The 13,496-nt window shown below is 46.4% G+C and overlaps 1 protein-coding gene and 2 long non-coding RNA genes across 4 annotated transcripts; 2 read left to right on the top strand and 1 right to left on the bottom strand.

Annotated features, from left to right (window-relative positions):
• Positions 1–574: 574 nt before the first annotated feature.
• Positions 575–1,562, top strand: LOC124851228. Its single transcript, XR_007032316.1, has 3 exons — positions 575–617; positions 1,246–1,382; positions 1,469–1,562. It is a non-coding gene; the product is annotated as an uncharacterized LOC124851228 (long non-coding RNA).
• Positions 1,563–1,569: 7 nt separating this feature from the next.
• Positions 1,570–2,546, top strand: LOC124851229. Its single transcript, XR_007032317.1, has 2 exons — positions 1,570–1,622; positions 2,095–2,546. It is a non-coding gene; the product is annotated as an uncharacterized LOC124851229 (long non-coding RNA).
• Positions 2,547–6,643: 4,097 nt separating this feature from the next.
• LOC118100623 (microfibril-associated glycoprotein 4) lies at positions 6,644–11,599 on the bottom strand. Of its 2 annotated transcripts, none has more exons than XM_047338348.1 (7): positions 11,535–11,599; positions 10,286–10,386; positions 8,511–8,669; positions 7,909–7,947; positions 7,741–7,837; positions 7,432–7,602; positions 6,644–6,992 (listed from the first exon to the last, which is right to left on the bottom strand). In XM_047338348.1, the coding sequence occupies exons 2-7, from the start codon at positions 10,352–10,354 to the stop codon at positions 6,730–6,732; spliced, it is 798 nt and encodes a 265-aa protein (XP_047194304.1). In that variant the 5' UTR covers positions 10,355–10,386; positions 11,535–11,599; the 3' UTR covers positions 6,644–6,729. The 2 variants fall into 2 exon arrangements, with proteins under 2 accessions (XP_047194304.1, XP_047194305.1); XM_047338349.1 differs by having other exon boundaries at positions 11,521–11,570.
• Positions 11,600–13,496: the final 1,897 nt, after the last annotated feature.

The raw sequence follows: 13,496 nt of genomic DNA, 5'->3' as shown, positions 1-13,496 counted from the left end.
TTATTTTCCTTTTTAATGTTTTAAAACTGAAAAACACAAAATCTGATCTTCAACACAAAATGTTGATGAAGTAAAATGATCAGTGACTGTATATAAAGATTTTCATGATCTTGAAACTCAAAAATAAAAAATCAAATATGATCGATTCAATCAGAAATGATTACAACCAAAATCAATTTAATGAATGTAAGTGGAAAATGAATCATATGGTTACCATGACTACCACTATGGTGTGAGCTCTGGGTCGTGAGGTGAAGCTGTGTTACCATGGCGACCAATCTACCTGTTCACTCTGACTGAATCATTGTCTGAATGTGTGATTCTTCTTCCGGGGTTGATTTCCGGTGATTTGATTGATTTCACTGCCTTTTCGATCTCCTGTAGAAATTTACATGACTGTACCTGTAGGGGCTGCGGGGTGCGGGGCTGGGTGGGGGGGGCTACTTGGCCTACGCTGCCGGGGGAGGAGCCATGAGCCGAGGTGGTGGTGGCGCTGGCAGCGCCTCCTATGGGCTGAAGATAGACAAGCACGCAGAGGAGAAGCTGTACGACCTGCTGCCCGGCATGGAGCTGACCCCATGAGCCTGAAGGCAGCCGCCATCAAACCTGCTCCACAGGTAACGAGACACCGACAACCAGCAAATCAGAAATAACTTTACTATACAGACGATCAATAACTGTAAATAAAGACGACGACAGGTCTTCACTTCCTCTAAAGAAATAAAATATCTTAAAAACAAACGCTGCCATCTTGTGGTGATGACGTCATTTACAGTCAGAGTCTGAGCAGTAGTGATTGTCGAAGGAGCCGTAGCGAGGTCCCGCCCATACATGCTTTTGTCCAATCAGGAGTCAGTCTCAGCTGTCAATCATCACGTCTCAGCCTGTTTTTATATCATCAAATAACTGATTCAAACCAAACTGATCAGAAACACTTGAACAAACATCAGAGAGATGAGAACGACCTGAAACGACAGAAACATCTTTAAACATTTATTTAACGTCTACTTGATTTTTTGTTTGGTCCATGTCCCATCTGCTAACATGGAGGAGGAGGAGGTTTATGACCTATACTGCAGCCAGACACCAGGGGGCGATCTAGCTGTCATGTCGTCCATCTTTATTTACAGTCTGTGGTTTAAACACAGTCCTGACGTCAGAACAAAGATCCTGTGATTGGTGTGATGACTCACTTCACAGTGACTTTAGTGGAAGCAGAACATGTGGTGTTGTTGGTGTCTCCAGGTTCTGGAGGAGCTGTGTCAGAAGAACAACTGGGGACAACCAGTGTATCAGCTCCACTCTGCCATCGGTCCAGACCAGAGACAACTGTTCCTCTACAAGATCACTGTCCCAGCTCTGGCTACACAGTATCCCAGCGTGTACAAAAACTACTCTTACTGTTACTGCAGTTACTACTCTTACTTCATGCACTCGTAGTAACTTTACTATCTCTGTCCGCCTGCAGTCATCCCTTCACCCCTGCTAAACTGTGTGCTGCTGTAGAAGAAGCTAAAGTCCATGCAGCTGAGCACACCCTGCAGACTCTGGGTCTGCAGACAGAGGGCGCGCTGACACCAGCTGTGCTACTGCTGCCGCTGTGGCCTCAGTAGCCTTCCCAGGTATGTGAAGGTCCGTACACAAAACAAAACGCTTCACTCATCAAAGACTGACCACATCAGAGATAGTGTGCGACAGAGGAGCCACCACTCTGTAACAATTGTGTACAACCACGAGTGAACAGTTTCTGCAACTTCAGCAAATCAAACAGAGTGAGACATCTTAGTGTTTCACCTCATGTCACTGTTGGCACTAGTATCGTATATAGTGTAGTACTGTATAGCATGTAGTGTAGTAAGGTGTAGTCTAGTATAGTATAGTGTGGTATGGTATAGTATATAAAAGTAGATGTATACAGTCAGTAGAATATGTAGTCTCTATAGAGTACAGTAAAGTGTATAGTATATGAAAGTATTATTGAGCCTGAAGATGAATCTTTTTGAAGTTGTTGACAAAGTGAAAAGTTCGTACATGTGTTTGTCACATCGGATATTTTATTTTAGATGTTGTGAGTTTTGGTTTGGTCTCTTTCAGGCTACACTCTGGCGAGTCCGGCGTCGTCTGCGGTCGCCTCCCAGCTGAAGCAGGCGGTTTCTCTGGGTCAGGACCTGACGGCCTACACCACCTACGACGGCTACCCCGCCTTCGCTGTGGCAACACGCCACGCCGACGGATACGGCGTTTTCTAGAGCCGCGGTTTCCAAAGAGTAAAAACACACATAGCCAAGGCTGCGTTCACACTGTTGTGTCTTTTCAACAGGTTCTCATTTCAAATCAGTTCACTTAACGTTTATCGCTGACTAAACTAAATCAAACATCAGTCGTCAATCAGAGTGAAAAACATCCACTGCTTGTTTCTGTAAAAACAAAAGCAGAACAGAGCGATGCACCTTCTATCCAACAGGGGGATAAAACAACCTTTTGAAAACCGCTGCTGAAAATGTGTCGGACTCGTCAGTGAAATAAATTCCTCACGTTCTTTACTTCATTTGTTCTATTTCTGCCATTCCTCTTTGATTTGACCTGAATCATGTTCGTTCGTATCTGAGGTGATTTTGATAGTCGGCCTCTGATTGGCTGCAGGTTTTGTTTTTGTTCTAAAGTGAATCGTCACATTTCTTTTGTTTGATCTTTTCTATAAGCCTGCCTCGTGTTATCTTTTCATCTTTTAACTGTCTCTCTTGTGTTCGTCAGATCATTTCACTGCTTTTAGTCTCATTGGATTTTAAATCATTCAAAATTCTGTGAAATGAGAAGTTTAGTTTGTCTGTGAAGATGCGACTGATACGCGGACAGTCTGGGATTCTAACGTGGGGACACGCTTGTGGTCCCTGGACGTTCTGGTCTGATGAACATGACGTCAGAGACATTTATGACTCGTCCTGAAAATATGAGACAAATTCTCTGAGATCATTTTCTCTTTTTCTTTAATTTAATAAATACAAGAAAGCTCATTTTACTTTGTGAAAATCTTTGGAACCATGATGTCAGAGCGAGTCGTACAGCTACACGGATGAAATGTAAAACATCAAGTCGCCACCAGATGTCAACAGAAACATGTTAATGAAACTAGAGTGATACCCCGTCACTGCCGTTAAACCACAGAAGAAGAAGTGATTCAAACATAATGTTGTTGAAATGATGAAGGTTCAGTTTCCTCATCGCTTCCATCCAACGTTGTCACATTTTGTTTTTATTAATAAACCAACGTTTGATCATTTTTCATGTGCAAATAAAAGTATATTTTCATGTGAAAAGATAGAAAGCTGCCCCCTCTAGTGGTGACTCTGAGTATGACTTGGTGTTTTATGATTAAATGAATCTAGCGTTAAAAGCAGCAGCTGATGATTTGATTCTTGTTTGTTGAAATGTTTCTGGAGAGTTGTGCACGTGATGAGGGCGCTGACACCTGAGCTGTGAACACGCTGAAGCAGAGACAGTATTAAAGTGCTGAAGCACTTAGATCTTATTTTTATACCAGGAAGAAGAAGAAGAAAGATCCAGACACTTATTCTACCTTTGTTTTGATCAGTAATTGACTCATGAGTTTGAATCAGTGAGAATCCGTGACGACAGTTTTCATATGAAAGGAAACTTATTGATAAATTTCACGATTCAAAATCTTCCTGAAATAAAGAATCTGAAGAAACAGAAGCTCGTCTGTTTTATTTCACAATTTGTACGTTTAGTACGATCAGTGATGGACACTGACGTCATTTACAGAGTCTGAGCAGGAGGGATCGTGGAGTGTATGGAGACACGTGAGAAACATGAGACACGTGAGACACGTGAGACACGTGAGACACATGAGACACGTGAGACACATGAGACACATGAGACACGTGAGACACGTGAGACACATGAGACCCGTGAGACACGTGAGACACGTGAGACACATGAGACACGTGAGACACGTGAGACACGTGAGACACATGAGACACGTGAGACACATGAGACACATGAGACCCGTGAGACACATGAGACACATGAGACACGTGAGACACGTGAGACACGTGAGACACATGAGACCCGTGAGACACATGAGACACATGAGACCCGTGAGACACATGAGACACATGAGACACGTGAGACACATGAGACACGTGAGACACGTGAGACACATGAGACAGGTTAGACACATGAAGACCCGTGAGACACATGAGACACATGAGACACGTGAGGCACGTGAGACACATGAGACACGTTAGACACATGAGACACGTGAGACACGTGAGACACGTGAGACACATGAGACCCGTGAGACACATGAGACACATGAGACCCGTGAGACACATGAGACACATGAGACACGTGAGACACGTGAGACACATGAGACACATGAGACCCGTGAGACACATGAGACACATGAGACCCGTGAGACACATGAGACACATGAGACACGTGAGACACATGAGACACGTGAGACACGTGAGACACATGAGACAGGTTAGACACATGAAGACCCGTGAGACACATGAGACACATGAGACCCGTGAGACACGTGAGACACGTGAGACACATGAGACACGTGAGACACATGAGACACGTGAGACACGTGAGACACATGAGACACGTGAGACATGAGAGACACGTGAGACACATGAGACACGTGAGACACATGAGACACATGAGACACGTGAGACCCGTGAGACACGTGAGACACATGAGACACATGAGACAGGTTAGACACATGAAGACCCGTGAGACACACGAAGACCCGTGAGACACATGAGACACATGAGACAAGTGAGACACGTGAGACACGTGAGACACGTGAGACACATGAGACCCGTGAGACACATGAGACACGTGAGACACGTTAGAGACAAGCACAGACACATGAGACAGGTTAGACACATGAAGACCCGTGAGACACACACCCGTGAGACACATGAGACACGTGAGACACGTGAGACCCGTGAGACACGTGAGACACGTGAGACACATGAGACACGTGAGACCCGTGAGACACGTGAGACCCATGAGACACATGAGACACGTGAGACACGTGAGACTCGTGAGACACATGAGACACGTGAGACACATGAGACACATGAGACACGTGAGACCCGTGAGACACATGAGACACGTGAGACACATGAGACACGTGAGACACATGAGACACGTGAGACACATGAGACAGATGAGACACATGAGACCCGTGAGACCCGTGAGACACGTGAGACACGTGAGACACATGAGACACGTGAGACACATGAGACACATGAGACCCGTGAGACACATGAGACACGTGAGACACATGAGACACGTGAGACACATGAGACACGTGAGACACATGAGACAGATGAGACACATGAGACACGTGAGACCCGTGAGACACATGAGACACGTGAGACACATGAGAGACACGTGAGACACATGAGACACATGAGACACGTGAGACACATGAGACACATGAGACACGTGAGACACATGAGACACGTGAGACACTTGAGACACGTGAGACACATGAGACACGTGAGACCCGTGAGACACGTGAGACACATGAGACACGTGAGAAACGTAAGACACGTGAGACACGTGAGACCATCGAGACACATGAGACACGTGAGACACATGAGACACGTGAGACACGTGAGACACATGAGACACGTGAGACACATGAGACACATGAGACACATGAAGACCCGTGAGACACATGAGACAGATGAGACAAGTGAGACACATGAGACACGTGAGACACATGAGACACATGAGACACATGAGACAGATGAGACACGTGAGACACATGAGACCCGTGAGACACATGAGACACGTGAGACCCGTGAGACACATGAAGACCCGTGAGACACATGAGACACGTGAGACACGTGAGACACGTGAGACAGATGAGACACGTGAGACCTGTCAGACATGTGAGAGACGATGAGACACATGAGACACGTGAGATACGTGAGACACGTGAGACCTGTGAAACACATGAAGACACATGAAGACACATGACATATGAAGACACATGAATGAGACATATGAAGACACATGAGACACGTGAGACACATGAAGACCCATGAGACACATGAGACACATGAGACACGTGAGACACGTGAGACACGTGAGACACATGAAGACCCATGAGACACACGAAGACCCGTGAGAGACGTGAGAAACATGAGACACGTGAGACACATGAGACACATGAAGACCCGTGAGACACATGAGACAGATGAGACAAGTGAGACACATGAGACACATGAGACACGTGAGACATGGAGACCCGTGAGACACATGAGACCCGTGAGACACATGAGACACATGAGACACATGAGACCCGTGAGACCCGTGAGACACATGAGACACGTGAGACACATGAGACACGTGAGACACATGAGACCTGTGAGACACATGAGACACATGAGACACGTGAGACACGTGAGACCCGTGAGACACAGGAGACACATGAAGACACATGAAGACACATGACATATGAAGACACATGAATGAGACATATGAAGACACATGAAACAAATGAAAAGACACATGAGACAAAGACATCAGGTCACATCAGATTTATGCGTCTCGTTTATTGAGGACATGCAGCAGGCGATGATTGACATCAGGTTCAAACGTGTGATTTATTTTGACTTTGACTGATGAAAGCGACAGATGTTGAGACAGATCAACATCTGGTCTGCTGCTGCTCCTGGAAAGTTACTCAGGCTGCACAGGACGGACCTTCATGACGATGGACTTCACAGAGTAGTCATGGGTGTTTTTCCAAGTGAGCCATGAAACTCCAACAGCATAGGGAGTCTTCTCCTGTCCCCAGCGGTAAACCCCATTAGGGTTTGCATGGTGACAGTTGTTGTACCAGAAACCTCCCATGAAGGTTGAGGCACAGTTCTCAGGCCCTGGGTCCTGGTCTCTGTCAAAGGTGGAGAACTTCATGCCATTGTGTGTCATCATGGAGTCTCCTACAGAGACACAGAGAAGACACAGAGAAGACACACAGAGGACACAGAGAAGACACAGAGAAGACACAGAGAGGACACAGAGAAGACACAGTGTTATAGACTGAAAATATCTGTAATCAACGAGGGATTTGTCTGAAGGAAACATGTCTCTGTCTGTCTCTATCTGTCTCTATCTGTCTCTGTCTGTCGTCTCTGTCTGTTTCGGTCTGTCTCGGTTCGATGCCGTCTCTCAGGAGTGTCCATGGAAAAGATTTTAAATAGTTTTCTTTTGACTCAACAAAACATTTTTATTTTCCAGAATGAAAGATGATAAATGTTACACACACACACACACACACACACACACACACACGCACACACACACACACCACACACACACACACACACACACACACACACACACACACACACACACACACACACACACACACACACTTACCTGCTCCTTTATCTGTGAATCCAGACACACTCAAGTTGTATCCGTTACACTCAGAGTCGACGGAGAACATCCTGTAATGCGCGGACGCTTTATTTCCCTCAAAGTCCTCCATGTCCACCTGTAACTCAAACTTCGTGGGTCCTGAGGTAAGATAGTGGAGGTTGTCCAGACCTGTGACAACACACACACACACACACACACACACACACACACACACACACACACACACACACACACACACACACACACACAGTTGAAGGGGGTTGTGTATTAACAGTTCTCAGCTGTTCCTGTGGTTCCACTTCTCACCGAGCCAGTGTTCTCCCCTCACAGAACCAAAGCCGACCTTGTACTGAATCCAGGGCCGGTAGAAGTTGACGGTTCCATCCATCCTGGTCTGAATCACCTGAGCAGGTAAACAGTGGAATATGAATCTGACTGATTTGACGCTTATTGAAAGTCAGTAAAAATACTCACTGTCCAGGCTGATTGGTCTGGACTCATCTGACAGTACACCTGCAACACATCAGTACATGTGATCAATTCAAATGTTTCACTCACGTCTTTTTCACTTTCAACACGTTAGGTGACACTGACCAATAGAAGCCCAGAGATTCATCTGATACGAGTGATCATGGCAAGAATCGAACCTGCTTCATTTAAACGTTTCCTCCTGAAACAGCAGCTGGATGAGAGTGAGTCTGATGTTTAGTGTGAACATGAGAAAGTTTCCTCCTTCTCTCCCTGAACGTCTGTTCTCTGTGACTCTGCTGAGTGGGTTCCATCTCCTGGGAGAAGAACTGACTGAGAGTCAGCTTCAACTGTCACAACCAGCTCCAGGTGAAGAGTGAAGCTGAACTGAGATCAGTTAGAAACACTCTGAAGTTATTAAAAACCAGAGTTTATCTCCAAGATTCAGCAGGAAACTTTGAAATATGAAGAATTCTGAACAGCATCAATCCCCTCATGTGGCTGCAGGGGGTGCTGTTGATCAGTATCGGTGACATGTTGCTTTAATGATTCTACGTATGAGAGGTGAACATGTTTCTGTCCAATAATAAAAACACAAGTGGACGTACTTCGACTTGGAGGTTCTCTCCTGCAGGCTGGATTGAGTAGGAGCCGCTCTGGTGGTAATCTCCGATTTCATGGATCTGGCTGCAGTCAGTCGGATATTCGGCGACACGGCAGCTGATCAACGCTGGAGCCAAGAGGAGGAGGAGGACGACTTGAAACAGCTGGAACAGAACAGATGTTTTCAATACTTTGACCTCTTGAGTCATGGGGGTGTGGTCACAGTCAACAGAGGTGGAGCTTATCAAGATAAAGATCCACATAGTTTGTCCCCAAAGCCACAGCTCACAAACCTCTCGACAACAACACAACAGAAGATTACATGTTCCCTGAGTGGAGTATGACAACATGCATGAAACACGCTTATAAAACACGTATGAAGTACAGAAAAGAACAACTGATGGTCGACCGAGGTTTATGTCCAGACCTGGTCCTGACCTCCCTAAGTTCTGTTGTTATAAAGTTGAGACATTTACATTAAGTTATTTTCTATTAAGTCGTGTTCAGCGACATCTAGTGGCTCAGATTAAAACTTGTCCATTCAGAGCCACCGTAGAAACATTAGAATTGAGGAGAAATAATCTGTTCACTCACCTTCATCATCAGTGTTGAGGAATTTTGACATCCCACATTACAGTATATGTCACTATATATTATGTATAGTGCATATTCTATCTGTACAGGAGAATAGAGCCTGTCTGGTTCCACAGATCCTCCTTCTCTCTGAGCAGAACCCAGGTCAGGTTATAGATAAAGGACCAACAGGACATTGTAGTGTCTTCACTCAGGGACGTTCAGATCTAACTCAGAGGCTCCAGACAGAGACACCGACTCTTTGTGTGTTTCACCAGACGTGAGGACACAATGTGATTCATGAACACACACTTTACACTGAACTGTCCAATAGGATGCAAACACCTCCATGTAACAGAGAGAGGGACCTTCATGGGTGACGCAGGGTGAGGGAGATATACTGGGAGGCTGTGGGAGACATCTTCAGACTTGGTGGAGACAGTTGCTCATGTTGCTCTCTAGCCATCAGTGGTGTATAAAGTACTTGAGTAAAAGTACAGATATCTTCCCTGAAAGTGACTCCGGTAAAAGTAAAAGTCACCCGTAAGAAAATGACTTGAGTAAAAGTCTTATAGTAGCTCATATTAAATGTACTTAAGTATCAAAAGTAAAAGTACAAGTACCAAAATTAAAAATGCAAAGTGCTTTTTATAGTCTATACAGACACAAAAAAAAAAAAAATTCTCTTCAGGCTTTATTTCTACAAATTATAACAAAAATCTACATATACTGTATAATTTTACAAATTCTGAACCCCAGATGCTGAGGTTCAAATAGTAATGGACTAGTGCATCTGAACTTCTGGGGACAACAAAGAAGCAACACAACAGAATGAACCAGTGCCTCGTGTGTCTGCCTGAGAACACTGATCAACCAGAGTGTAGCTGAAGACGATCAAACTTCACTCTCTAGAGGAAGTTAAACTCTGAACAGGTTTCTGAAGGTTTCACCTGCGGAGGGATCATCACCCGGACCAGCCTGCTCCACCCCGCTCGACCAAGCGCCCAGCCGACCTCCGGACTCTTAGCCGGCTGCCCCCGACGGCAAACACACGCCGTGTTTGCCGCCGGGGCAGCGCAGGCCCAAAGTCCGAGGTCAGTAAATAAATACTCAAGTAAAGTACAGATATGTGAAAAATCGACTTAAGTACAGGAACGGTATGTACTGGTACTTCTCACCTCTGGTTAGTGTTTGTATATTGTTTCACCTTCTGGTCTCCTTGATGCATCAGCTGCTGCCTGACTTCTCCTTTCACCAGCTTCCAGGAAACTTCCATGACAAACAGATTTCTGCTGAAACTGGACTTATCTGAAAATAAAACAAAAACACAGTCAACCAATGAGTGAACTCACCCGTCTCACCTCACCTGTCCCTCCCGTCTCCCTCACCCGTCTCCTCACCTGTCTCACCTCACCTGTCTCCCTCACCCGTCTCCCTCACCCGTCTCCTCACCTGTCTCACCTCACCTGTCTCCCCTCACCTGTCTCCCTCACCTGTCTCACCTCACCTGTCTCACCTCACCTGTCTCCCTCACCTGTGTCTCCCTGTCTCCCTCACCTGTCTCACCTCACCTGTCTCCTCACCTGTCCCTCACCTGTCTCACCTCACCCGTCTCCCTCACCCGTCTCACCTCACCTGTCTCCCTCACCTGTCTCCCTCACCCGCCTCCCTCACCCGTCTCCCTCACCTGTCTCACCTCACCTGTCTCCCTCACCTGTCTCACCTCACCTGTCTCCCCTCACCTGTCTCACCTCACCTGTCTCCCTCACCTGTCTCCCTCACCTGTCTCACCTCACCCTCCCCCCCTCCCACCTGTCTCCTCACCTGTCTCCTCATGTCCCCTCACTGTCCCCCTTCTCTTCCTCACCTGTCTCCTCACCTGTCTCACCTCACCCGCCTCCCTCACCTGTCTCCTCACCTGTCTCACCTCACCTGTTCTCACCTGTCTCCCTCACCTGTCTCACCTCACCCGTCTCCCTCACCCGTCTCACCTCACCTGTCTCACCTCACCTGTCTCCCTCACCTGTCTCCCCTCACCTGTCTCACCTCACCTGTCTCCCTCACCTGTCTCCCTCACCTGTCTCCCTCACCTGTCTCCTCAGCTGTCTCCCTCACCTGTCTCACCTCACCCGTCCCCTCACCCGTCTCCCTCACCCGCCTCCTCACCCGTCTCCCTCACCTGTCTCCTCCCCTCCTGTCTCCTCACCTGTCTCCCTCACCCGCCTCCCTCACCTGTCTCCTCACTGTCTCCTCACCGTACTACCTGTCTCCCTCACCTGTCTCCCTCACCTGTCTCACCTCACCGTCTCCCTCACCTGTCTCACCTCACCTGTGACTCACCTGTCTCCCTCACCTGTCTCACTCACCTGTCTCCTCACCGGTGAACTACCTGTCTCCCTCACCTGTCTCCCTCACCTGTCTCCCTCACCCGTCTCACCTCACCTGTGTGAACTCACCTGTGAGTCAAACTGAAGAGACGTCTTCACCTTCAGAGGAAACAGATAAACTGCTGTTTCTCCTTCTCGTCTTTTATCTGCACACGACTCTGTGACGTCTCATATGTAAACAAACCACCACATATTATTGTAATGGAGAATTCCTGACAGTCTCCTCTGATACGTCACCTGACAGGATGAACCTTGGGCTCTGCTTGATAAACAGATGCGCCCTTATTCTGATGTTTCTTCCATGCTACAGCAGCAGACACAAGATGTAACCTTGTATAATCTCTTTTTTGGGTTCCTTTGCAGTTTAACCTCTGACAAAAGCTCACAGCTGACAATTCATTTTTCAACTCAAGATGAATTTCATATTATTTAATGTCGCACTAGTTCAGTTGTTCAAAACTTGAATCAATTGAGAAAATACCCTTCATATTAAACTCCCCCAGACTGCTAGGAGCCTGGGTGTGACACTCGACAGTCGACTCTCCCTCACTGCCAACATCACCGTTCAACAGAACAAGGGCCTCTTGTGCCTCTGCCTAAGAACTCTAACCACAGTTTAACCTGGCAGAGCGCCGAGAAGACGATCAAACTTGACTCTCTAGAGGAAGTAAAACTCCTAACGTAGTTTCTGAACCACATATTAGTTTATTCTAATGTCGCTCACTAGTTCAGTTGTTCATTTAAAAACTTGAACTCGACTCTCCCTCACTGCCAACATCACTGCCAACAACACGTTCAACAGAATAAACAGAATAAACAAGTGCCTCTTGTGTCGGCCTAAGAACACTAACAGACCAGTAGACCTGTAGATACATGCTGCACAACATCGGGAGAATACGTCCCCTTCTGAGTGAGAAGGCAGGTTCTGGTCCAGACTCTGGTCCAGACTCTGGTCCAGACTCTGGTCCAGGCTCTGGTCCAGGCTCTGGTCGTCTCACACCTAGACTACTGCCCCCCCCTCCTGGCAGGTCTACCTGCTGCTGCCACCCGACCTCTGCAGCTCATCCAGAAACCAGCAGCTCCACTGGTCTTTAACCTGAGTTCACTCACACTCCTCCGCTCCCTTCACTGGTTACCAGTAGCTGCTCGCATCCGTTTCAAAACTCTAGTACTTGGTACCGTGCTGTGACCGGATCGGGTCCAGTCTACATCCAGGACATGGTCAAACCTCACACCCCAGCCCGTCCACTCCACTCTGCATCGACCAATCAGCTGCTCCCTCACTGTGAGGGACAGCTGTCACTCAACTACATCACCACTGTTTCCTGTCCTGGCTCCTAAACGGTGGAACCAGCTCCACATGGACATCAGGACAGGAAGTCCACACATCTTCCTCCAGACTGAAGACACGTCTCTTCAGACTACAGCTTGAATAAAAGTTTAAACTAACAGTTTAGTAGCACTTAGATGTCACTTACTTATAGAACTTTGGAGTTTGTCTTTCTTGAAGAACTGGTACTTTCCTGATTCTTGTTGTTCTGGTTTGTTCCCTCGTGGTTGATGCACTTATTGTGAGTCGCTTTGGATAAAAGGGTCAGCTCAATGAAATGTAATGTCAAAAACTCATGGTAACATCATAAATATAAAGTCTTATTCAGAATAAGGTCAATAGTCTATATTATAATAATCATATTGGTGTCCATGGAAATGTCATTAAGATTCCTGTTTAAATATTTAAAGAAACGACAAAGAAAGTAATGAAATAAAGAAAAAGTTGATTTTGGACGGATAGCGAAGAAAAACAAATATTATGTTAAACGCTTGAGGAGAACAACGTACGTTGAAATAAAAACATGTTTGTTCAACAAATCGCCCAAACACACTCAACTGAAGGCAGGTCCCTAACGTCACCTCAGCTGATGTTGACTCAGCTCAGCTACGTGTTTTTATACAATATGAACCAATGCTACTGTTAATGGTTAGCTGCATTAGCTACATTATCTGCATTAGCTGCATTAGCTACATTAGCTG

This window comes from Hippoglossus stenolepis, chromosome 21 (assembly GCF_022539355.2).
Source record: "Hippoglossus stenolepis isolate QCI-W04-F060 chromosome 21, HSTE1.2, whole genome shotgun sequence".
Taxonomy (NCBI): Eukaryota; Metazoa; Chordata; class Actinopteri; order Pleuronectiformes; family Pleuronectidae; genus Hippoglossus; species Hippoglossus stenolepis.
This window is presented reverse-complemented; position numbering and strand designations above follow the sequence as displayed.